Below are 27126 nucleotides of genomic sequence, written 5' to 3'. Positions count from 1 at the left end.
CTGGTTCCTAGTACAATGTTAATGTCCTGTGATTTGTGGAGAAAAAAGTAACAAAAACATAAACTGTATTGGAAAAAATATATATAGGGACAGAGAATCAGTATATTATATGCCAAATATCAATTTCCTCAATCATAATAATGCAGAGAAAAATACATTTGAATGCAGTTTGCAGGTGCAGAGCTTCTCAGGTGTAGGACAATTGATTAAAACAGTAACCTCTGCCACTGTAAACAAAATTTAAATTTGATCGTAAGTTTGATCTGAATCCTTGAATGTCACAAAGTTCTTACACCTAGGACTAAGTGTGCAGCCAGTGCCCACTTCATCTCCCCTTTCTAACAAATTTAGCTCATTGAGCTTTCTGATGCATCACAATCAACTGCTGGTCTTCCATGGCTGTGGACAGCCTCAAAGGCCTGAGCAGAAGCACTTGAAAATCCCATTAATGCCTGGAATAAACTGGGGAGGCCTGTTTGCAGTTTGTTTAGAGTCATGCATCTGGTAACCTGAACTGAATTCAAATATTTAGTCTTCTCGGAGTCTAGCCGGTTCTTTAAGGCTTCAGTTTTGGCACGCTTAAGTGACAAGGGATTTTTAGGGCTCAAATCAGATTGCACATCTCCATCACTAGAACTCCAACTGACCTTTTTCTCCATTTCAGCAAGGGAGAATAATTCCTTCTGAAATCTTTTCTCCAGTTTGTCAGATTTTTTGTGCAAGTTGTCTTCCTCTGTCTGCTGCAGCATTATCGTTTGGATCGCATCCAAAAGGCTTTTAATGGCCTCTGACGCTATCTGAACAAAGAATTCACATTATCAAAACGAAAGAAATAATAGTATTAAGTTCCCCACATTGAAACATTAGAACAAACAGGTCAGTTATAAAGAACACATTACTGAAATCATTCCCATGTTACAGTTCATCAATGAAAATCGTAACTAATTTTCAAAATTAACGGAATATAAGGAATGAAATTGTAACTAATTTCAAAATTAAGGGACATAATTGTAAATAATTACAATATTTAAGGATTTAATAGTAATTTAATTTTAAAATTAACGGAAAGATGGATGCAATGACCTAAGATGTGTTATGGAAGTAAAATCAAGGGATAAATACTTTAATTTTTCAAAATACAGGGACCAAATTATTATTAGTAATAGAATTCAAGAACTACATAATAAATTTTTCAATAATAAACTAGGTGAAAACGAAATTTACCAGAGTTTTCAAACTCCGCACACACTCATTGAACCAGTAAAAACGAAAAATTGAGAATTTAATATTAAACCAGGATTAGCCAATGTATGTTAAATAAATAAAACTATATTATAAAATTAACAATATCTTACAAAATAATAAATAATATAATTAGTAGTTTGATATATTTTATAAATTATTTTTAAAATATAGCTAATGAAATTATAATATGTAAACTCTTTTATTAAAAAATAATGCATAACTTAAAATTTAAAATTAGAATTTTAATTTTAAATAATAATTCATAATAAAAGAAAAAAATTGAAACAGAATTTCTTAATATTAAATTTTATATTTTAAAAAAATTGATAGATTAAAATTTTATAGTACAACAAATAGATAAAAAAAAATGCCTTTTATGATATAAAAGACAATAAATAGAAAAATAATTAAGTAATTCAAGTTAATAATTATATAATAAAATATTCAGAATTTTAATAGTGAATGCATAAGTTGGTTAAGTGGAAAAGCACTTACCTTTGTTCATATGAGATCATGGATTCAACACCACTGAAAACAAGAGAGTTGTTCTTTTTTCCCTTCAAATGAAGGAGAAGGAGAAAGCCATTTTAAACAAGGACTAGCCCATTCAGTCTGATTTTGAAAATTATACATAATATATCAACTCTTAATTATCTGACTCGAGAAATTGTAACCAGCTCATGTATGGTGAGGAGTATTCAGTTCAAACCGAAAAAACTGATCGAACCGAATTAATTTGAAATTTTAGTTTGATTTTTTATTCATTTCGGTTCGATTTTTATCAGAAACAATTTAAAAAAAACCGATGAGTGATAATAATATATTATTTTCAATAATATAGAGAGATCATGTTAAGATTAAAACATTCCAATTAAATTTTAAAATATTAAAAAATAAAGTGTAAAAAAATAAAAATTTATTAAAAATTCAAATCGATCAAATTGAAACGAATCAAATCGAATCAAATCGGTTCGATTCGATTTCTTATTAAAATCGATTCTGTTCGATTTTCATAAATACCAAAATTTCGGTTTTCAATTTATTCGGTTCGGTTTTAAACCGAACCAACCGAATGCTCACCCCTAAGCTCATGTGGACACAATAATTATCTATAAGTTTTTTAGAAAAGGAAACAGGCTCAATAAACTCCTTTTTTCAATTCCATGGAAATATCAACGAGGATTGAAGACTACTTATTTGCAGAACATATATTTTCACAACCTTACTTAACACCCAAGTTGACACAGAATATCCACTTCGACACAAAAGAAGTACGAGTAAAAAATATGAATTTCAGTACATGATGCATGAAAACAAAAGGCCATGGATCAACTACAATATTCGAAGGAGGATTATGGCAATACCTTATCAGGTAATCTATCAAAGACAAGCTGCCACTCTTCACACAGACTACGAACTGCAGAAGAGCAACTACTATGTTGATTGTCATCTACAAGGCAGTCAGTGAGCTTGATCCACTTACAGAGAGTGCTTACATACTCTTGTTGAGATTTTATGAGTTTGCAGAAGCTGAGGTACCAGGAGGTGACTTCAGTTTCAAGCTGAGTTGTTGCCTGGCGATGATAGTCCGTAGTCAAGTCTAAACCTTCACTATCAGTAAGATGATTCAATTGCAAAGAGATATGATTCTGAACTTGGTGGCACTCGTACATAGTTCTCCACGTATTTTTCAGCCTACAAAAGCAATCAATCAAAGCAATGGACTGAATTTCAGAACAAATTGAGACGTTTACAAATATGGAAGATACTAAAAGAAACCTATAGCCTGACTAGAAATTAGGACTAGACACTGAACCCAGGAACCAATACCAGCCCCTAAAGTTCTCCCACAGTCCCGGTTCATTCTGATTTTTATCAACTCCAGCTCTCAAGAATTTTTTTTTTTTCCATTTTTTATTTTTAAATGAAATAAATCTCATTTTGGCACAGTTTTAAACCAGCCGGTCATCTGATTTAGTCATGATTCAAGTCAAATGCAGGTTTGACCAGTTTCAATTTCAAACCGGCCCCTGGTTGGGTCTAATAGAAATCAATCTAGAGCAGGAATTTAATAGTAGAGAAGAAAGAAGCAAAAACATATCCATTGAGGGGAGCATGGAACTTGAGCAATCCTTAATTTCCTTTTTCCACAAGTTGCATCATGAGATCATAAACTTTTCACTCTAATAAATCCAAAAGAAATTTGGACAGAAAAAATTGTAATCCATGGGCCAGATATATAGGGATTATGCATAGTTTCGTGATTTATAAGAAATTAATGGGAAATTACTCTTCTTCAATATGAAATAATCATATGCAGTTATAAGATGTTCAGAAGGCGTGAAGAAATGGGGAAGGTTACTAGTTTAAAGTTGGTACTAGGTTTTTAACTGTAAAGATCATTAGATAGTGTCTCTAAAGACCTGAGTACAAAGTCTCAAACCCCATTCACACACAAAATGGGAAAAGCAGTCTTCTAAAGTGTTATATATAAACCATCTATACTGGTAATGTTACCATATAATAAGAGCTTATCATAGCAATTGATTTCAAAATGACTTGAAAAGGTTGATAAACAGTTTTGTGAAGAACTTAAATATATTTTCTTGGATAACTGAAATATCATCTTGCCTGCCCTACGCTATTGACATGGCAACAATAAACAATAGCATATTATAGGTGTCTAGAAATTTTACCCAGATGTTAATGTAACAAGTTGAGGGTACAGCTCCGCATCAATGATTTCCAATATCAAAGAACAAGTATTACTTATTGAGTGCTGCAGACGTCTCAAATCAGTTTCCAAACCCTCAACACTCAGTCGAGTTTTTTCAGTCTTGGTCCAGTCATGATTTTCTTCTTCTTGTTTTAGGAGTAACATGGATTTTTTCTCAAGCTCTATTTTGGTCATTTCTTCTTCCTACATAATAATAGATGATTAAAAAAATTAAACAACAAAAATATTTTCATGTGTGGGTGGAAATACAAATGCAACCAAATTAAAAGAAGCACAATTGCATGATAAGTCCTAGCACACAAATCACTGAGGATTAAGAAAATGTGCAAACATTGCGACTACGACGAGATACTTTTTTCAATTTCAACATAAAAATAGTTCATTCATGAACCTGCAATATTTTTAACCTAAAACAAAGTTTAGCAGGTAATTTGAAAACAGATTGTATATGTATTTGAAATATTATACCCTCAGAATGCATTACAATGGAAAGATATTTCAGTTCTAAGTCCAACCATGAGTTCAGTCAGAGTCATTCGCATTATGTTAGTTCCGACATAAATATCCCAGTAAAATTTAAAGTCTGAAATGTGTCAGTCAGTCTAAGACATCAAATATCTGCTGTAACTGGCAAATATGAGTTTATGAAATAAAAGGCCAAGATAAAAGCTATTAGAGTTTCAATATTGCAATTTCTTAATCCAATTATTCACCAAAAGGATGAAGTAGTTCTTCTAGTTAATTAGATAAACAAAAGAAAATGAAATAATCAGTTTTCTTACAATATCTCTTGGACAAGAGCATTCTGCCAGGGCCACAATGAATATCGTGTAGCTGTGTGTGTGTGTGTGTGTGTGTGTGTGTGAGAGAGAGAGAGAGAGAGAGAGCAAAATTGTCCAACAATACTATCATACAAATAACGATGCACACATTACATCTATAAGTGAAAAGTCATTCTTACTTTCACTTCCGTGTAAAGTGTCTGCTCTGCAGCATATAGTTTGTCAAGTGTGACGCAATGAGCCCCAGGTTTGCATGATTCACTGGGATTATACACCTCAGTAGCATATTTTGCAAACTGAAGCGACTTAGAAGACCAACTCCATGACAGTGCACTGAAGACCTTGGCTGAATTACTCCTTTTCCCTGAAAACAAAAGTTACAATTAACAACTTCGACGAGGAACTTAAAGTAGACACTGATAATAAACTTAAAGAAGTGATTTTAGTTGCCATCTCACTGAAGATAAAAATATCAATAAATTGTTATTGATCATACAACAATGCACATACACATGCATAATATCTGAAAGGAATCACTTCAGTATCAAACGCCCAAATGATAAGGAAAACAAAATTCCTAGATCACATAAAAAGGAACAATAAAATACAATGATCACTGTGGGCCTATCAATTACACATTCTCGGTCAGAAATGCAAGCCAAGCATACAACACCACACACATACGGAGAGGAACAGATCTGTTTATTGTTACTTCAATGCCACTTTGCACATGAAATGAGCAATTAAGACCAGAGTGCCAACTGCCAACTAGTTATACCAACCCCTATAACAGAATGCTTCAATTACTCTCTACCTCCTTGAATCTTATAATATGAAACCATCTTGTTGACATGCATGTTACTTTAAGTTTAGTTGCTCACAAAAATGTACATCCTCTATGTCAATATATTTATGGAAGTTAGGCTTGACAACTAGCTTTCCAATTAATTTATCGCTAATATTTTGAGACCAAACACTTGGGAGAAAAGTGATCAAAACCAAAGCAAATACAAATACAAGGAACTAGAATTTCATGGACTTCTCGGCTACCATGAAGCTTTTATGTTCACATTGGTTGAAATATATGTACATAAGATAGAAAGAGAGACTAAAGCAATGTTAAGTTCAACATTCAGGAAAAACAAAGTAGGACACAAAATAGACACACAACAAATGGTGTAGGAAGAATTTTTGTAATGTTAAATTGAAAACCAGGATCAACAATTGGTCTAAATAGAAACCCTCCTCTACCGTGGAGGATTAGATTTCAGTGGCCCTATGGATAAGGGATATAACTCCAAAATCTTTCACCTATCAACAGCTATTCCTCCTAATTACAAAAACACAAACTGTCCCAACAAAACAACAATATTCAGACTCATAATTTTATAAAAAGCACAATGATTTACAATGATAACCACAAATCCAAAGTTCATTCAAACGCCATAAATTACTCAATTTATGCAATGACCAAAACATGAAAACATCAAGGATCACTTGGCACTTGATATATGATTCGTTAAATAATTTAAAATCTCACAAAAGCTCCATACTAATCTAACTAGAACATGGACTGAAGAAATCCCACACCAAAATCTAAGTATTACTGCTATTTGAAGTGACAGCATCAAGCAGAATTTCAATGGAAGAGATGCAAAAAGAACCGCAAATTTTCTGAGGACATATAACTATAAAAACACTGATATAGCTATAAAGTATAAAATAAACTTATCATGTTTAGAGATAAGAAACTTTTAGGACTAAGAAATACTCAATTTCCCATCAATAGCTTGAGTAACCAGGGACATTTCAGAAACATTACATGCACATACCTGTAGATATATAGAAATACTATCAAATGAATGCTAAATTATTAAAAGGAGCCAGCATTTACTTTTGTTTTCTTTGGAATTCTGATGCAGAGAAGTATCCCCTTTGGAAACATCCATAAGGACAGCTAATTCCTTTCCACCAGCTGATGCTTTAAGGAAATAATCATCTAACTCCTTAACAATACCTTCCAAGGTCTTCTTACTCCTCCAATGCACCATAGCCATGTCTGCAGTATCTTTAGTACAACAGCTCACCACTGATGAGTCATCATCAAGCAATTTTGCAGGCTGCTGTTTCTGCTGCTTCTGGAGAAGTGAAACAGAAAGAACTTTACCAACATACTCTTCTTCCCGATCTTCTTCCTCAAAGTCTGCCTTAGCCTCTGCCCAGTTTTCCTCATCTATTGCTGTTTCCACCATTTTGTTCTTCCCTCGATTTAGTGGAAAAGGTTGCTCAAGGGATTCTGATTCCCAATTCCATGAGGAACTATAAATTGGAGGTGGTGGTGTACAACAATCATCCTCATCAAGTATTATGCTTTCTTCTTGATCTATTTCTTCTCTCTGATTATCAATGGACCCCCTTAAATCAGGGCTAAAAGGAGGAGGTGGTGGAGGGGAAGGAGGTAGAGGGAGAGGAGGGGAAGGAGGCAATGCCTGGCTATAAGAGGGATTTTCAAGCTCTAATGACTCTGATTCAGTGAATTGTCTAAGGGTCACACCAGTATTCTTCAGTGCTCTCAAATAAGTCAATTGGGCATCTGCAAATTCTCCTCGAAGTATTACCAATTGTTTCATTAGCCTCTTTCTCTCCTTGCAAATTTGCACTCTCTCTTCCTTTTGAATCTTTGATGCTACACAACCCATTTCTTCAACACTCAGAAAGTTAAACTACAAGTTTAACTTGAAGGCATGATAGAGTGAGCAAAACTCAGATACAGCCCTCGATTCCTCGTACTGCAATACAATACAGATTAGCATAATATTAAAAAGAATGCATGCATCCAAATTCCTTCCTGATGCATAATTATGCTTAAGCTCAAGTAATCATATAAATCCAGAAGAGGACAACCCTACAACTTGCAGTTTTCATAGATGATGCATCCTTTTCTGGACTTCAAAGACTTTTGAAGTCGAGATAAAACCATATCAAGCAAGAGCACTGGATTTAAGAGTCTCACAACTAGGAAGCTACTAAGACTGCAACAATATACATGTAAAAAAGAAAGTTTTTTCAATAAATTATTCAAGTTCATGTCACAATAAATTATTCAAGTTAGTCCTGTCAAAAATGGTATCCACAGTCCTCAGCCCACCCTCTACACATCTAGCGATTTCTTCAAAAGCTTAAGAAATGAGAGATTAGCATTACATAACAATAGGCAATTTCAGATAATGCCAATACATACATACGCAAAAAGCTGCTAGTAGATGTCTCCAAGTTTGTGTGATTGCCTTCTCTGATTAACCGATAGAAGAAGGCATTCAACTCCAAATCATGATTCTGCTATTCTTCCTGATTTTGACGCCTCATCTGAAAAGGAAAAGCATGTTAAAAGACCACCCACCTTCAAACTCTCCATAGCTCAGAAACGAACAAAGCTTCAACCCAAAAAATTAAAAATAAAAAGAAAACCCAAATGAGTCTCAGCAGATGAAGCTCAACAAGATGTTTTGAGTTCTAAGAAAGAAAAACGATATAAAGGATTATTTTTAAAAAAATAACAAGACAATAAAGAGAATGGCAGTGACATGGAGACTGGCAGAGACAGGGAGACAGACAGAGAGGAGACCAATGTTCTTCCTTTTTTTATTTTTTTTATTTTTATTTTTCTTACTGCTGCAAATATTATAAAAAAATAAAAATAAAATAAATAAATGAAAACAACAACAACAACTATTGAACCAGTACCTCCTTTTCTTTTCTTTTCTTTTCTTTTCTTTTCTTACTGGGAAAAGGAACGACTACCCATTACTCCACATTCGGTTTGGAAACATCAACACAGGACTGATTATCATCTACGAATAAAAACCCATAAGGATTCAAGAGAGAAAACAACAAAAACAACCAAAATCTCTTCACTCTTTTCCAAGTGTATGCTTCCAGTAAATCTATGCTTTTACAAAGGCATTAAAGAGAGAAAGATGGATAGGGCATTAAAGAGAGATGATGGAGGGGTCAAGCACGAAACCCAAGAGCAAGAGAAGCATCCAAAGCAGAAATGGGTGCATTTTAGCAATCTCCCATTATTATTATTATACTGTTACCCACCGAAGTTTTTCTTGCTTAAAAGAAAATAAAAAATAAAGCTCTTATCTTGGAGTATAATCAAGATTCATTCAGAGACCACACTGTCACAGCAGGGCAGAGTGGGACAAGCCATGGATGTTTTTACACGAGTTGTCATTGCAAAAAAAGACATGGGTGATTATCTTAGCATTGATCCGAAATCAGCAACATCGTATATAAAAAAAATCCCTATTTAATCCTGTAGAATATTAAAATTCATTACTGAATCTTTTAATTTTAAAACATATATTAAATATATATCCGTTAATCTTAACTATTAAAAATTATACAAGAATTTCAAATAATCTCAATAAATAATTATTAATTTTTTTATAAAATTAAAAGATCAATTAATTATTTTTATGATATTATAAAAATTAAATTTTTTATTTCATAATTTTTATCTATAAATATTAAAAAATAATTAATTTTATTAATTTTTTAATTATATTTATTTTAAAAGTATTAAATTTTATTAAATATTAAAAAATATTTTAAATACTCATTTAAAAAATTATAAAATTTTATTTTATTTTATTTTGAAAATAAAATAAAATGAAATAAATTTATAATAGTCTATTAATATAGTATAAAAAAATAAATAATAATTTTAAGATAACAAAATATAAAATATAAATAAAAATCATAAAACAGATGAAGTAATAAAATACTTAACGAACAAAATTAATAAAAACACTAATTAGTGTAAAAATATATACAAATTAATATAGTAAATTTATATTGAATGAGCAAGAAAACTCATTCAATTATTTAATTATAATAATAAGAATTAGTAAATTTTATGTTATTATTTAAAAAATAAATTATATCTTAAATATTTTAAAGTATTATATTTCTAAAAATATCATTATTTTATTAATTTAATAATTTTTATAAAATAATACTTCCATTCCCCAATAACTGTCATTTAGATTTTTTTTAAAAATTATTTGTCATTTTATAATTTTCAAAATAATTTATTTTTCATATATATACTAATTAATTTTTAAATTATTTCATATTAATATATAAAAAAATCATGACCATTGAAATAATTTAAATATTTTATACAAATTATTATATTTTTTTAAAATTAAAGCTATTAATTAATCTAATTAATTTGAGCATATACATTTTAAATGATAAATATTGTGGGACAATATACTAAAAGAAAATTTTGTACATTTTCTATCCATAATTGACTATTCAAATTTAACAGTTAACTATTAAATAGTCTAATATCCATCAACTATTAAATAAATTATATTAATTATAAAATACAATTAAAAATTATTTAAATTTCAACTGTAAGCATAATTGAAAAATATAAATTAAAAAATAAATAATTAAATTTAAATATTACATTTTAAATAATAAAGAAAAATATATCTAATTAATTTTATAAATTATAGATTTTTAAAATTTGTAAACTAAAAAAAAGTTAACTTTAAAATAAAATTCTAACTTTAATTTAATTTTTTAAAAATTAAAAAATAAAAATAATTTTTTACATATTATTTTAAATTTTTTAAACATGTGACTAATTTTAATTTTATAAAAATAAAAAATATAAATATTTTGCATATTATTTTAACTCTTTTTTATTAAATAAAAATTAAGTTATTTTATGGAGAATAAGTTTCTTTTTTTTAAAAGAAAATTTATTTTTCATACTTTGAAATTTTATTAATATGTTATATATAAATTTATTAATGTATTTATTTTTAAATTAAAATTAAATAGTAAAAACTAAATTATATTGTTAAAAAATCTAAAATAAATATTTTTAAATATAAATTATTTTCCATTAACAAATAGAATTGATTATAACTTATTAAATTTAATAAAAAGATATGCACATGTATATTAAATTTGATATAATCCAACAATAATAAAAGGTAATTTTCATGATGAATTTGATATTCAAAAGAATAGATGAATACAAAGCATTTATATTAAATAGAAAAAAATAGTGATGAAGATCTGTTCAATTTAATTGATTATTTTTTAGAAAATAAACTTTTTAATAAGTAACTTAACTAGATTTCTCTCACCAAAAAAATAAATACAAAAAAATTAAATAAAAATATTAATTAAATAGACACAATTTTAATATTTTTTTAAAATTTAAAGTTTTTCTATTGAATTACTACAACCAAGGCATATCTCACTAATTCATAATTTCATGTGCATGGGTAAATATTTTGAACTTAAAAAAATAAATTACTTATTAAGAAGCCCTAAGTGGTTGAAGTCAGAGTTGATGAAAGAGTGGCAGCAGCAATTATAGCAAAAAGAAAAACAAAACCCTACTGGTAAAAAGCCCAATCAATTTTCTAAAAATCTGATTGCTTGCTGTCTCTCTTTTTTACTTTTTTAACTTTCTAAAAGCATTTTTGTAAAAAGCTATTTTCCATCTAATGATTTTGTCTCAACAGTTTAAATCCATTCTTCTTTTCTTTTGGTTAATGTAACTGCTTTCCTTTTTTTTTTCATTTCTTTTTTCTCTTGCTCAAATTAAATAAAAATTTTCAAATTTATATTTTATTTATTTTAGAAAAAATATTTTTTTATATTTTTTCATACTTTGAAGTATTAAAAAAAATTTAATCAATAAAAAATATTTATAACTTAAAATTAAATCATTTAAAAAAATGACTTCTATTTAAAAAAAAAAAGGTTATTTTCTACATTTTAAAAATTTTATTAAGATTTATATATAAAAATTTATCGATATATTTTATTTATTTAATAAAAGTAAATATTAAAAATAAATTATTTTATTAAAAAATATTTTTTATGAAAAATATTTTTTAAATATAAATTATTTTTGGCAAACAAACTAAGATCTAAACTTTATTTCTTTTGCAAAAAATATTTTTTAGGACAATATTTTTTATATTTTATAATATTTAAGATACTCAAAATTAAAATATACTTTTATAATAAAAAGAGAAATAAAAACTCATTTTTTTGCAGTATGATAATTTTATTAACAAATGTATAAATAAATTTATTAAATATTTTATTTTTAAAATTAAAATTAAATAATGAAAAATAAATTATTTTATTGAAAATATTTACTATTTAGAGAAATATTTTTTATAAAAAATATTTTTCAAATGTAAATTATTTTTTACAAACAATATTTACAAAAGAAAACTTATATTTAAAAATATTATTTATGAAAAATATTTTTTAATAAAATAATTTATGTTGTATTATTTGATAAAATTTTTAAAAGGTAAAACATTACTTTTATTTTGAATTTTATTTTAATGAAAAAAATATTTTTTATTTAATATTTTTTAAATGATGAAAAATATAAAAATATATTTTCTACAAAATTATAATTTTATAAATTAATAATTATATAGATTTATTTTTTAAAATGGAAATTGAAATTTGGGAAAGTATAGAGACCTTTAGACAATTTATTAATATATTTAATTTTTTTAATTAAAATTAAATAATAAAAACTAAATGATTTCATTATAAAATATTTTTTAAATATAAAATATTTTTTAAAAATAAATAGAGTCTAAAATTTCTTTGAGATATTAAAAATTTTAATAATTAATTTATCTATTAATTTTAATAATTAAATTTTTATTATTTAATTTTTATAATATAAAATTTTATTAATTAACTTATTAATTTTATAAATATATAATAATTAATTTTTTATATTAAAAATATTTTATATTTTTATGCGATACTTAACCATTAAAATTGATATAAATATAAATTTTAAAAATTTTAAAAATCTCATACTAAATACTAATTTTCCAATAAAAAGAATTTGTGGAGAGACAGAACTTTGGAACTTTGAAATTCTGGTACATAAGTTCATTTTTCATTTGGGTTTTGTTCGAGTCTATATGAGCCCATTGGATTTGATTCTTGTATGGCCCACTATTTTTTCTCATGTGGGCCTATTTTTTTGCTAAAATTTAATTAATTTAAATTAATTATAAAAAATTGTTACTTAAATTTTATGATATGAAAAAACTTATTGATCAATTTTTTAATTTTAAAAAATGTATTATAATATTTTTAATATTTTAAAAAATTTATTAATTAATATTTTTATTAATTTTAGCAGTTAAATATTTTATTATTTAATTTTTATAATTTTTAAAAAATTAATTAATTTTTAAATTTTTAAAAATTTTATTAATTATTCTCTTCAGCAATATTTTAAATTTTTTTATAATATTTAACCACTAAAATTAATAAAAAAATTAACTAATAAATTTTTTAAATTATTAAAAATATTTTAATATATTTTTTAAAATTAATTAATTAAAAATATTCTCAAACTAAATAATAATTATCCCATTACTTGTTTGAATTAATCCTAATGCATCCTCACTTATCTTTTTATTGGTGCTGTACCCAAAGTGTGTATTTTAGAATGATCTAGAACCATGTGCATAGTTTCCATTCCAATTGTCTATTCATTGTTGGGACAATTTATGATTTATAGTTTGTAATTTTCTATATTATATTTTTCACTCGTATTTGGATAAATATATAATAAAAATAAAAAATAAATGCAAAACTTTTTTTCCTTATTGGAAAAACATTGAATGAAAAAGAAAAAAAAAAAACAGTTAAAAGTTTTTTGTTGTTTTCTAACTTCATAAACTATATTTACCCTTTTACGTAATAAAGACACATATAAAATTAAAATTAATATATACATGCAATTTCACACATTATGCAATTATTTCTTTTTTTATTTTTCTCGCAAAATTAAAGTAATAATAAATAAAATAAAATAATTTTATTACCATACCTTTTATTTTCGAAGAGCGGATGAAGCAAAACTCGTAGAGTTACTACGACCGCATGCATTAACTCAAACAGTTTATTCAGTTTAAAATTAAATCAGATCAAATAAATTAAAATTTGAAATTTTAATATTTATAAAAATCAAATTAAATCGATTTTGATAAAAAATCAAATCGATCTAATTCAGTTTGATTCGATTTAATTTGATCAATTTAGAATTTTAATAAATTTTTTATTTTTTTATACTTTATTTTTAAAATTTTAAAATTTAATTAGAATATTTTAACTTTAATATAATTTAATCTCTCTATAGTATCGAAAATAATATATTATTATTACTAATTAGTTAAGTTTAATTTTTTGAATTTTTTCTGATTAAAACTAAATCGAACTGAAATAATCAAAATTTTTAAAATTAAAAAAAAATAAAAAATCGAACAAAAATTTTAAATTAATTTAATTCAATCAATTTTTTTAATTTAAACCAAATATTACTCACCTCTAATTTCAGTTGTCATCATTCTTTCAATGGATTCTAATAATTACTCATTTATTTTGTGTATTATTTATTTTTTATTTGTTTTTTATGGTAAGAAAATGAGATTATCTTTCATTTTATAATTCATTAATTATCCTTTAATTTATTAAATCTATATTAAATAAAAAAAATTTAGAATACCAAAAGGAAAAAGTATTTATATAAAATTAATCAGTTTGCGTATATAAATAGGGAAACAATTTCACTATTATTGATTTAAAAAATAGTATTATTCATTTATTTATTAGTTTTTTCAAAACAAATTATTTTGAAATATTTATCAAACCATTTTTTTAAAATTTTCATCGTTTAAACTTTATTCTATTCAAACTAAAAGGCGAAATTTTTAAATAAAAAATAAAATAAATAATAAGCATTATTTAACCATTATAAAATAATAAAACTAATTAATTGATTTTTATATTTTCAATAACACATTAATTTCTGCAATTTCAATATTTAACTATTCAATTCTTAAAAATACAATTATTTAGACATTGTTTGTTTGGAGGTAACTAACTTATAAACATTAAATTTTTCATGAAATGTTAAAATTAAATTTTTTTACTTATTGATAAATTTTCTTAACAAAACCTATGATTCCTTTATTAACTTTGTTAGGTAATAATTTCAATATTGAGTAAATAAATCATTTGAACCATGTAAAATCTCAATCCTTGTAATATTAAAATTATAATTAATAATTTCACTAATTATTTTGGCCAGAGAATCAGTTCAAGGGGTTATGGAAGCCGATTCAACTCTCTAGATGGGAGCCTTCTATTTCTCATTTGATATTTGCCTATGATATGATTCTTTTAACTGAAGTTTCTGTAGAGTAATTGCATATTATTTTGGCCATTTTGGATGTCTTTAGCAAGGTTTCAGGTCAGAAAATAAACTTGGCTAAATCCAATATATTCTTTTCTGATAATGTGAAGGCTGAATGTATGCGGCAAATAAAGAATTTGGCGAATATTAAGGGAACTACGGACTTGGGGCTTTACTTGAGAGTGCTTTCTTTGCATGGCATAGTTTCCAATGACACCTATAGATATATTCTTGATGATATGAAAACATCTTGCTTTGACAGGAAGGATAATGATGGTTAATGTTGTTTTGAACTCCATTCCCATTTATCCCATACAATGTGCTATTATTCCTAAGGCAATTTGCACGGAAATGGAAAAAGTTTGCAGAGATTTTATTTGGCATGGGTGTGAAGCTGCACTTGGTGAATTGGGATACCATTAAACAACGCAAAGAGAAGGGGCCTGGGGTAAGGAATCTGGTCATGATGATTAAGGCTTTAGTGGAGAAGATGTGTTGGCATGCATTTTATGATCCTTCTCAATTGTGGGTGAGGTGCATTATTAAGAAATAACAGGTGGGAGTTTTTTCTTGAAAAAGTACAAAAAGAGCCAAATCTTCTCCTGTGTGGAAAGTTTTTAGTGCGAATTTGGAGGTGGTTGTAGGAGGGCTAGTCAAGAATGTTAGAGATGGTAGTTGTACTTTTTTCTAGAAGGATTCTTGGCTATCGGTGGGTCCCTTAATCCAATTTTCTTTGGTGCCTACATTAATGCTCCGGTAAGGAATTTTTGGTGTAATGGCTCGGGTTGGAGGTGGCCAGCATTGGAAGTAGTGTTGCCGCCAGAAATTTTAGTGTTGATTGCTCCATTGTGTCTTACGGATGGTGGTCAAATGGATAAGTGGGGATGGAAGTATGATGCTTCAGGGAAGTATTCGGTGAAGTCTGGCTATGAAGCTTTTCCTGGACAGCATAATATTCCTGATAATGGGTGGAAGAAATTTTGGAGATTGAAATCGGTTGAGAGGATTCAGGTATTCTTATGGAAGTTTGCGCATAGCAAGATAATGTGCAATGTGAATCGGAAAAGGAGGGGATTCACCGACATTGATGTTTGTCATTTGTGCAAGTCTGCTCCAGAATCGTTGCTTCATTTAGCTAGAGATTATGCTCACGTGACCCCAACTTGGAGAAGCATTGGAGGTGGGGCAGCAAAGCAAAGTTTTTTTTATGTAAATAATGTGAAGGATTGGGTTTTTAAGAATCTTAATTGTTGTGGTCAACAGGTTGAGGGGCTTGATTGAGGTCCTTTATTTGCTTGTACTGTTTGGCGGCTATGGAAATATCGGAATTTTGTTGTCTTTAATACCATAGATCAACATCCTTCATTAACTTGTGAAAGAATTTTGGCCAAGGCTAGAGAAATTCAGGTGGCTTGGGCTAATTGTGTTAGACTGAGGAACACAACAGTGAGGTATAAAAGGCATATTTTTGTTGGTTGGGAGGGTGGAGGAAAATTGAAGTTCAAACTAATTCTAAGGTGCCAGTTGCTTCCATTCAAAGGGGGCAATAGGGTCTTTTCGCATCATAAATTTTATAGCAAGATGTGTTGATTTGCTTACAAGGCAATGGAAGGTGGTTTTCAAGAATATTTATAGAGAGGAGAATAATGTTGCAGACAGGCTAGCTAATGAAGCGGTGCTTGAGTCTTTAGGGTTGAGTTTAATAGAGGAGCCTAGTGCTACGGTGAAATTATTGTTGGAAGCTGATTGTGCTGGAGCATGTTGCCCTAGAAAGTTCAATAAAGGTTAAATCCTCTTTTGCATGTAAAAAAAATGCCACCGGAGAAAGATATTGGCGCGTTGGCATTTTTTTTTTTTTCCAAAATAAATGAATAGAATTAGAAAGCAGAATGGGAAGCAGCGCGAAAGGTGCCGCCGCTAATTCCAAGACACGCTATGAGACTCGAAATCCGTTTCCTCAAAGACAAAGGGAGCCAAACACTGCCAGACGCTTATGTCTCCATTTTATTTGATTTTTTCTTTAATTATCAATTAATTAAAAAATCAATTTAATTAATTAATATAAATCTACAGTATTTCATGAAAATGTTAGGTTACCAAATTCGGAATAAACGAAAAATCAAATATATAGTCCAAAAAAACCAACCGCAACCAGCACATGCCATCAGCATAATGTGGTTAGTTAGTAGTTGTTGTTCAATTTTTTTTTTTTTTTAAAAAAATCCTTTTAAATTCTATTTAAAAATAGAAAAAGTTTACTTAAATCTTAAAAGATAATATAGTTAAACAAAAAATAAAGTCAAATAAAATATAACTGATAAATTAATTTAATATACCCATTAAACATAATATATCTTATAAATTAAAAAGTAATTTTTTTATATAAGTAAATTGATTCACATTTTTCTTTTTTTTACAACCGAGTCTTACTGGTGATAAATTTATGAAAAAAAATTATTATTTAATTTATAATATAAAAATTTAATAATTAATAATTTAATTTTTTTTAAATATATATTAAAAAATTTAATAATTAATTTTTATTAATTTTAACCATTAAAAATCTTTAGTTATTTTAATTATTCACTTAATAAAGAAATAGTAATTTTAGGAGAGAAATTCTTCGTCCCTTTTAGTGTCATGGCGTTAATTTAAAAAATCTGACGATTTTGACGGATTAATACTCCCTCCATTCACTATTTTTATCTTTCATTTATTTTTTATTTTAAAATTATTATTCACTTTTTTATATTATAATAATATATAAATTAATTATAACTCTATTTAATTTTATTTTAATTTTAAAAATATTTTTTAATATTTAATAAAATTTAATATTATTAAAATTAATAAAAAATTTACTATCATTTATTAAATATTATTATTATTATCAAGTTAATTTCTATAGTTTTATAAATCTATTAAAATGTATTTATATTTTATTTTCCACAATGAAATAATTATTTTATTATACTTTTTATTAAAATAAATAAAATTTCTTTTATAAAATTTAATTTAATTTTTAAATAAAATTATTTATTTAATTCTTAAATATTATCATTATTAATAAATTAATTTTTATATTTTTAAAAATCTATTAAAATCACCTTATTTTTTTTAAATTTATTAAAATATTTTTATTTTTTAAATCTATTAAAATATTTTTATTATTTTTCTTTATCAATAAAATAGTTCATTTTTTTATTTTTTATTATTAAAAAAAAATAAAAAAAATATTTTATTTATGAAAAAAATATTTTAATAGATTTTTAAAAATATGAAAACTGAATTGTTAATAATGATAATATTTAGAGATTAAATAATAAATTTTTGAATTAATATAATTATAAAATTAATAAAAAAATTTAAAAGCAAAATAAATAAAAATTATGTGATAATAAACTAAATATATTTTTTAAAATTAATCATTAAATTTTCTAAATTATAAGAATTAAATGATATTTTTTATATATATAGATAATTTTATATATAATTAATGGCTATTTAGTTGAATATGCTATCAAAGAAAAATGAAATATACCTGTGCAGGGGTGACTTCTTTCGGATAAAACAACGAAATATTTAGGCCCATTTGATTCACGAAAATTTTTTTGTTGTTTTGAATATTTAGAAATTTTAATTAATAAAAATTATTTTATTAGTTAAAAGAAAAAATAAATTATTTTAAAAGAAAAAAAGTTATTTTTTTTATATAAGTTCATTAATAAATTTAATTTTTAAAATTAAAATTAAATAATAAAAAATAAATTATTTAAAAAAATATTTTTCGAAGACAATATTTGTTTATAGAAAGTATTATTCAAATACAAATTATTTTATTATCTCGTCGGGAAAAAAAAAAAAAAAAAAAGCCTCCCATCCTTAACGTACAGAAGAGATCACCTTTGCAGTGGTTGAGAATGTCCCTCAAGGCTTCATTCTTCAGACAATATCATACAAACGTTCTGTCTAACAAGAACGTAATCATCTCATTATTTGATTTCAATCCTGTCTATGATGAGAGATCCACATTATTTCGTCTTCATTAAGATTCTGGTTTTTCAATGCTTTTTAATTTTTTCCTTAATGAGATTTTGACAAAGTTCATTCACTTTTATTAAATATTTATAATAAATAGTTCAAATACTATTTTGAAAATTTAATATTTATAAATAAAATAATTACGATTAGAAATATTTTATTTTTAATGGCTCCATTCGAGTGAATAAAATTTACTTTTAATTTATTAGTTATAAAAAAATATATTTATTTTCTTTTTAATTTTACTTTATAAGTTATTTTTATTTTTTAAAATAATAATTTGATGATTACATATTATTTGTGTATTTAATAGGTAATAAAAGGTAAATATAAGAATAATTTAATAACTTTGGGTTATTTAATTATTAATGGATCAATATAAATAAATAATATATTAGAAAAAAAAAACTAAACAAGATTTATTATTCTAATTATACTTCGTTTATTAAATTTTATTTCTTATTTTCAATAAATTATTTTATTTAAAATTATTTATCGTATATTTTCTAAGAACAAAATTGGTGATTATAAGTCTAGAAATTAATAAAAAAATCACTAATGCTTTGAAAATTTTCAAATAATTAAATTATTATAATATAATATTTAAATTTTATAACTAATATAAATAATTTATTCATAATATATTTTATCCGTCTCATAATATTTTTTTATATATAAAATATTAATGAAAAAAATTAAATTAGAAATTGAATTTAAAATTAAATTGAATAAATTAAAAATTATAATTTTATTATTTATAAAAATTAAATCGAATCAATTTTAATTAAAAATTAAATCGAATTATATTAGAAAAGAGATTAATTGTATCATCTAAATCAAATTAACACACTATGAAAAGAAGGAAAAGGATTTGAAAAAAAGGGAAAAAAAACTTGGGACGAAAGAAAAAGGCAAGATAGTAAAAAGACCATTAACTGACTCTTCAATGGCATTTAAATCGATACATAACTCCCGACAACGTAGGCTTTGGTCCCAATCGTGCATGAAACACGAAATTAAATTCCAAAATCATTTTAATTTAATCTTAATAAACATTTTGCTTAATCTGACCTCCATGAAACCACAAAGTAACGCTTCAAGCACATGGCTTCGCTGTATGTAACAGCTCAAAGATCACTATTAAGGAAAAATTCCTTAATAAATCCAAGAATCCAAGCCTTCTTTGGTCAAAAATCCCATTAACTACTGTTTAAAGATTTTAAAGATTCTCTAAACCCAAGAGTTCCAGAGCTGCAACGAGTGTGTTTCAAGCCATTTGGACCCACAAGAGACAGTGTGCAAGAGAGCTGCTTTTTGGACTATCATTAATAACCCCACCCTCCTCGCTCCACCATGTTGAGAATTTCAAGTCTTTTTCTTTTGGCATTGTGTATCATGGCTCTGGAGACATTATTGCTTTTGTGGGTATAAATTATTAAAGGAGTAGAGCGGGGTTCTCTTTCTTTAATGGGGTTGAGCGGGTTTCGTCCCTTCTCATGCGTCTCTTTTTAGGTTCTTTTTTGGAATCTCGTTGGTAGGTCTTTTGGCCAAGCCAAAATAGTAACATTTTGTTTTCTCTCAGGACAAATTTCAAGGGGTTGACCTAAATTTTTCTCCTCTTTTTTTTTTTGCTCATCTCTTTTCCTTTTGACAGACATCTAGTTAGTATCTGATTATGTGATTTTCGTGGTTCTGGCCAGGGACTTGAGTCGTTTTCTGAAGTGGGTATGGCTTATTGGAGTGGTTTTTTGAAGTAGGTAGAGGAGTTTCTGTGATTTGCTGAGTCTTTGTGTAGACTCTGGGCTGTTTTGGGAGGACTATTTGGCAGGGAGCTGCATTTTGTTGCTACTTCAAGGTCTTGGGAGGCTTGCTCCAAGAATTCAAGAGTGTTTTTTGAGAAATTTAAGGGTGGCTTCTTTGATTTGAATGTGGTGATTAATTGAGGACAACAATCACCTTTCTGTAATTTTCTTTTTTGGCTTGTCTGGAGTTGGTACTGGTGTATTGCTCTTAATAAGGAGTATATTGGTTTGGAATTGCTTGCTTTTCTTGTGATTATTGGGTTAAAGGAGGTTTACTTTGAGATCTGTATTAGATTACATTGGCAGGGAGCTTCGTTCTGTAAAATCTCAGTGCTTGTTTTCTGAGAAAATGGCTTGCATGAAACTGGGATCTAAAAGTGATGCATTCCAAAAGCAAGGGCAGGCCTGGTATGCAACCCTCCTCTCTTTTTTACTTGGTATTTTCAACAGTCTCCATTCTGTGAATTGTTTGCATTTTTTGTTCTTTCTATCTCTCTCTCTCTCTTTCTCTCTCTTTGGAATTGGGTCTTCCTCTATACACCTCCTATTTGTTGCTGCTGATTAGTTTCACTTTTAACTTTTAGTTGAAGTTGTTGGACATTAATCTAGTGTATAAATTCGTGTACTTTATCCATTGAAGTTGTTTCATGTATAACTTTCACTTCACAACGAATGTTCATCTATGCTAAGTCTTTTCTTTTCCCCTTAAATAATATGTGTGTTAGTAAAGGGAACTTTTGTTCAGATATTGAGTGGAGATTTAGTTTTGTTAAGTTCCTTAGAGATTCATCTAGTCAATCTCTGTGCTGTTGAAAATCGTTACATATAGTGGTTTGGTCGTTGGATTTCTAGTTGAGGTTTAGTTCGTTAAGTTGCTTAGAGAATCCAATTGTTAAAAGGAACTTTGTTGAAAATCATTCCATTGGACTTGTTGAGTGTAAGATGAATGGTCATTGAACTTGGCCACTTGTTTGTTGAAGCAAAATTAAGGAATGCGTCATTTGGATTGAAATTAATGTACATACTGGAATGCTAAGCTCTTGGACTCCTCTTCTCCCTCTCTAAATTGTTGGTTGTCAATTCTTGTTGCTTCATGGCAGCATGCTCAGTGTCAACAACCCTACTTGGACTTTAAGTTTATCTTTTGAACACATATAGTTTATTTATGCTTGCTGTGATTTATTAATCTACAGTTTGGCCATTATATTACTTGTGGTTGGAACTTGGAATGTCTTGCTTCCAGGATGATGGGTTTTCTATATGCATGTACATGAATGTATATTGTGACATATCAGTGCATATGTAATTACATACATTGACTCATTGTAAAAATCTCCTAATCCTGTAAATACTTCAGTGGATGGATATGAGGGCTGAACTTTGTGATCTAAACATACTTTGATCATATGTACAGCATTCTTAGGGAGAGAAATTTTTTTGAGGTGTAACTTCAATACTAATTTTCAATTTTCTTTTGTGGAGCATTAATTTCTTTCTTTACTAAACCAAAGGTTGCACTTGCTAAGTGATCAAGTATTCTATTATTGGGTGAAGGACCTAGCAAGCATAACTCTTAGGCATGACATATTAATGGTTGGCTCCACTGTGTTACATGGGACATCTTTGTGCTGTTTATGGATTATCCTTGTGGTTATCTTTTAACATGAACTATGCTTGCTACTAGCATCAGACTAATTAATATCTGAAGAAAACATTCTTAACGGTGCTTTTAAAAAGTCCTTCCTTGATGCTGAATGGGCATTATGCATCTTATAAATGCTTGTGCCTTAAGAATGTGTGATATTTGAAAGAATGAAGAATGCATTAAAGTTTCTTCTGTTCACTTTAAAAAAATGCATGTTACAACACAACGGCTAACAGATCAAAATGTATGCTGTTATGGCCCTACTGACCATCAGCATTTAGTTTGGATATTCATCTCAGTTGTATTAGCAAGGATTCCTTGTGTTTAAATTTGACCTTACAAGGCAGTAAATTGGGATGTCCACAGATATACGTTCTTTCTTATGGACAATTTTGCTACAGGGCCAAATGAGAGCAGAATACTGCCTTTGATATAATTGCATAATTGGTCAATGATAGTGGTTTCTCTTGCTCAAATATTCTTTAAAAATAGGGTTATGGACAGGTTCCTTTGACTGAACCACTCCGCTTGATGTGTTAAATATCTCTTATTCAAGCATCTTTTTGATCTTTCATTCACATACAATGGTTGTAGGTTCTGCACAACTGGCCTTCCTAGTGATATTGTTGTGGAAGTGGGGGAGATGTCCTTCCATCTTCACAAGGTAACCTTTCTCTTTACCTTCGTTATACTAAATTCTTCACTGTTTAAATATTCTCTTGATTTTTTCTTTTTTTTTTTATCTTACATAAATCTAAAATGAGTTGCTTTGATGTCCTATTGCTCATAAGCCTACATTCTGCTTGCTACCATGTCAATTGAAATCAAACTTCTCTTTCTCTCTCAAATTGTTGCTTCCTCACTGGTATTACAGCTATTTGAAGAGGCATTAGATGGTGTTTTTCGCTTGTTAAGTGTGCAAAAGTATACAACTTCCTTAAAGAAGCTTAATTATCTTTTATCTTCAAAAGTGGCAATAGGCAAACATATTTGGGATTTCCGAAAATTTGGGTTGGAGGGAAAATTACCTGTTAACTTTCCATTGCACTATCTAATGTGAAAAAGGGTACCTTGCATGTGCCTTTCTTTGATCTTTTTATATCTCTCTTTCTTTTTGCATGCTCTCAATAGCTTACAAGTGAAGATAAGAGCACATATAGTTGTGTTCATTTACTAATAGAGAGCTATAGTCCTGTGCTATGCATAGGTGAGTCAGATTAAGTGTAATATCCTTGTAGCTTTCATCTAGTTGGTTGATATCTGTGGTTTTAGTATACTTTTACAAATATGTATAGTTAGCTTGCTGTAAAGAAGTCAAATTTAATCAGCATAATGAAAATATGGAGAAAGTGAAGTTGAGAGCTCAATATCCGGAAGCCATTGGATTAAACTTGGGAACCTGCATCATGCACCTAACACATGACTGTAGACTAATTAATTGTTCAGGATATGTTTACCGTGAACAAGATAAGGCATTTGTTCATTCTACCCTTATATTGATAATTATCACTCTTTAAATGTACTCGTATTGTTTATCTAACATGTAGGTACAGTTTTAAATGTGTAAGATGAATGCCATGAGTTAATTCAAAGCAGTTTACTTCAGTCTTAATTAGGGCCAGGCCTAATTGCTTCATGTGAGGTAGCGATGCCTCATTGAAACTCTCTTCATGCTGGCTAAAAGTTAGCATTCTGGCATTGCCACTGGATCTGATTCTCTCTGCATTTTCTTTTCCATGTTTCTTCTTGTTGTTTACCTTTTGCACTAAGATGCAAAACAATAATTTTATATACCTCTACTGTGCTTCTATGAGATATATCGAGTTTTTTTCCCCCTTTTTCCTTTCTTTTTTTTTTCTGGGTAATGGTGAAAGAGGAAAGTGGTTTTGGTTGTGAAGAACTCTGTATCTTTTATGTTTCTTACATATCCATATTATAATCCATTGCAGTTCCCTTTGCTATCTAGAAGTGGGGTTATGGAAAGGTTGATTGCAGAAGCACTGGAAGAAGGGGATGAAAAATGTGTGATAAATCTCCCTGACATTCCTGGTGGGGCCAAAACATTTGAACTTGTGGCCAAGTTCTGTTACGGTGTCAAACTTGAACTTACCTCCTCAAACGTTGTGTACCTCCGTTGTGCTGCTGAGCATCTTGAGATGACCGAGGATTATGGCGAGGGCAATCTAATCATGCAGACTGAGACCTTCTTTAACCAAGTAGTCCTTCGTAATTGGAAAGACTCTTTAAAAGCACTTCAAACATGTGATGATATTCTTCCCTATGCTGAAGAACTTAATATTACAAAGAGGTGTATCGAGTCACTAGCCACAAAAGCATGTACTGACCCTAATCTTTTTGGATGGCCTATAATGGAGCGTGGGCCCATGCAGAGCCCTGGGGGCAGTGTCTTGTGGAATGGGATAAGCACAGGGGCTAGACCGAAGAATTCAAGTTCAGATTGGTGGTACGAGGATGTGTCAACTTTAAGTTTACCTCTCTACAAGAGGTTAATTTCCATTATGGAATCTCGTGGTATCAGAGAAGAGATAATTGCTGGATCCCTTGCTTTCTATGCAAAAAAGTACCTTCCTGGGCTGAATAGGCGCCAAGGTGCCAGTGAGTCTAGCTCCCGTGTAGTTCCTGCAGCTTTGGCTCCACCATCAGAAGAAGAGCAGAAGACTTTGCTTGAAGAAATTGATAGGTTGCTTCCGATGCAGAAAGGTCTAGTCCCAACCAAGTTCCTATTTGGTCTCCTTCGGACTGCCTTGATTCTTAAAGCAAGCCCCTCTTGTTTATCGAAATTAGAGAAGAGGATTGGGATGCAGCTTGATCAAGCAACACTAGAAGATCTTTTGATGCCCAATTTCTCTTATTCTATGGAGACACTTTACAATGTGGACTGTGTGCAGCGGATTCTCGGACACTTCCTTTCCATGGATCAAATTGCAGGTGGAGCCTCTCCATGTTCAGTGGACGATGGTCAGTTGATTGGATCACCATCATTAACACCAATCACAATGGTGGCCAAACTGATTGATGGTTACCTGGCAGAGGTTGCACCGGACGTAAACTTGAAGCTTCCCAAGTTTCAAGCTCTTGCTGCTGCTGTTCCTGATTATGCCAGGCCTCTCGATGATGGCCTTTATCGTGCAATCGATATTTACCTGAAGGTACTTATCACCTCATTATCATATGTTTAACCTGATAATGGTAGCTTATCACGTCGGTTGCTACTGCGTTGTTTCCATTATGCATTTAAAAAAATTATGTTAGATTTCATGCACATTAACTTTCACTACAACTGTCAAACTTGCAGTCACACCCGTGGTTGGCGGAGTCCGACAGAGAACAGCTCTGTAGGCTGATGGACTGTCAGAAGCTCTCCTTGGAAGCTTGCACCCATGCTGCACAGAACGAGAGACTACCACTAAGAATTATAGTCCAAGTTCTCTTCTTTGAGCAGCTTCAGCTTCGGACGTCCATTGCTGGCTGCTTTCTGGTTTCCGACAATCTAGAGGGGTCAAGACAACTGAGAAGCGGTTTTGCTGGGTCTACCGAGGGAGGCTGGGCAACTGCTGTTCGAGAGAATCAGGTTTTAAAGGTCGGAATGGATAATATGAGGATGAGGGTTTCCGAGCTTGAGAAGGAGTGTTCAGACATGAGGCAGGAGATTGAAAAGCTGGGTCGAACGAAAGGTTCTAGTGCTTGGGGAAATGTATCAAAAAAATTTGGTTTTAAGCTAAAATCTCAGATGTGCAGTGCTGAAGAGGGCTCTGTTAGCAACCAGAATAATGGCAGTGCCAAGTCTGAGAAGGCAAAAGACAGGCAGGGAAAACACAAGAAAAACTTGTCTTCTGATGGGTAAGGTCCCCATTTTATTTTATTTATTTATTTATTCTCTTCAAATTTGTTTGTTTTTCCATTTAAAATTGTAATTTTACTAGTTGCTGTACTTCTGAAATTGTCAGTTCAGAGACACAAACTTAAGTTTCATCTTCTTGTTTGTCACTTTGCTGTCTAATTTGTTCATCTGTAGTGTGTAGTTTATGTAGTTTCTGACCTTGTAATCCAGATGGAAGCAAAGAAAGCTGTAATTTTTAGTTGTAGCATTAGTAATTGACTGTCCACTAAAGATATTTCTTTTTTTTTTTAATATATATATATTTGGTTTTGATTTAGGGTTTAAATTTTGTGAATTTTAGCATCCAATTCGAATTGAAAGGACGAAAGTGTTATAAATAATAAAATGTTTTAATAAATTTTTAAAAATATAAAAATTAATCTAATAATAATAATAATAATATCTAATAATTAAATAATAAATCGCATGGAGATTATAACAACTATTTGATAATTTAACCTAGAAAAAGAACAAATCAAATCGGACTTTCTACTGTTATCAAGATATCTTATTCCACCATATGTCAGGCTGTCAAACTAGCCAATTGAATTATATTCAATTCAACTTTTTCATTCGGCAAAAAGAAAAGTCAACTTTTTTATGTTTGAAAATTTCAGCCTCCTTCTTCTTCTTCTTAGAAAAAAAAAAGTTTTTAATGATTATAATGAAAATAAATATTTAAAAA

The 27126-nt window shown here is 28.8% G+C and overlaps 2 protein-coding genes across 9 annotated transcripts; one reads left to right on the top strand and one right to left on the bottom strand.

The window, feature by feature from the left end:
* Positions 1 to 84: 84 nt before the first annotated feature.
* On the bottom strand, positions 85 to 8922 carry LOC110617665 (protein ALTERED PHOSPHATE STARVATION RESPONSE 1). Of its 6 annotated transcripts, none has more exons than XM_021760610.2 (7): positions 8509 to 8922; positions 8006 to 8130; positions 6659 to 7553; positions 4944 to 5128; positions 3942 to 4165; positions 2610 to 2940; positions 85 to 797 (listed from the first exon to the last, which is right to left on the bottom strand). In XM_021760610.2, the coding sequence occupies exons 3-7, from the start codon at positions 7461 to 7463 to the stop codon at positions 348 to 350; spliced, it is 1995 nt and encodes a 664-aa protein (XP_021616302.1). In that variant the 5' UTR covers positions 7464 to 7553; positions 8006 to 8130; positions 8509 to 8922; the 3' UTR covers positions 85 to 347. The 6 variants fall into 6 exon arrangements, with proteins under 6 accessions (XP_021616302.1, XP_021616304.1, XP_043813780.1 ...); XM_021760612.2 differs by having other exon boundaries at positions 8010 to 8130; XM_043957845.1 differs by having other exon boundaries at positions 8006 to 8133; positions 8527 to 8922.
* An 11536-nt stretch (positions 8923 to 20458) lies between these two features.
* LOC110617450 (BTB/POZ domain-containing protein At1g30440) lies at positions 20459 to 26646 on the top strand. Of its 3 annotated transcripts, none has more exons than XM_021760217.2 (5): positions 20460 to 20690; positions 20794 to 21303; positions 23135 to 23204; positions 24490 to 25710; positions 25857 to 26646. In XM_021760217.2, exons 2-5 carry the CDS (start codon positions 21245 to 21247, stop codon positions 26403 to 26405), a joined length of 1899 nt encoding a protein of 632 aa, XP_021615909.1. In that variant the 5' UTR covers positions 20460 to 20690; positions 20794 to 21244; the 3' UTR covers positions 26406 to 26646. The 3 variants fall into 3 exon arrangements, with proteins under 3 accessions (XP_043813472.1, XP_021615909.1, XP_021615908.1); XM_021760216.2 differs by having other exon boundaries at positions 20461 to 20627; XM_043957537.1 differs by lacking the exon at positions 23135 to 23204 and having other exon boundaries at positions 20459 to 21303.
* The last annotated feature ends 480 nt before the right edge of the window (positions 26647 to 27126 follow it).

This window comes from Manihot esculenta, chromosome 6, assembly GCF_001659605.2.
Source record: "Manihot esculenta cultivar AM560-2 chromosome 6, M.esculenta_v8, whole genome shotgun sequence".
Classification (NCBI taxonomy): Eukaryota; Viridiplantae; Streptophyta; class Magnoliopsida; order Malpighiales; family Euphorbiaceae; genus Manihot; species Manihot esculenta.
Note: the sequence above shows the minus strand (reverse complement) of the source record. Positions and strands in the feature narration are given on the sequence as shown.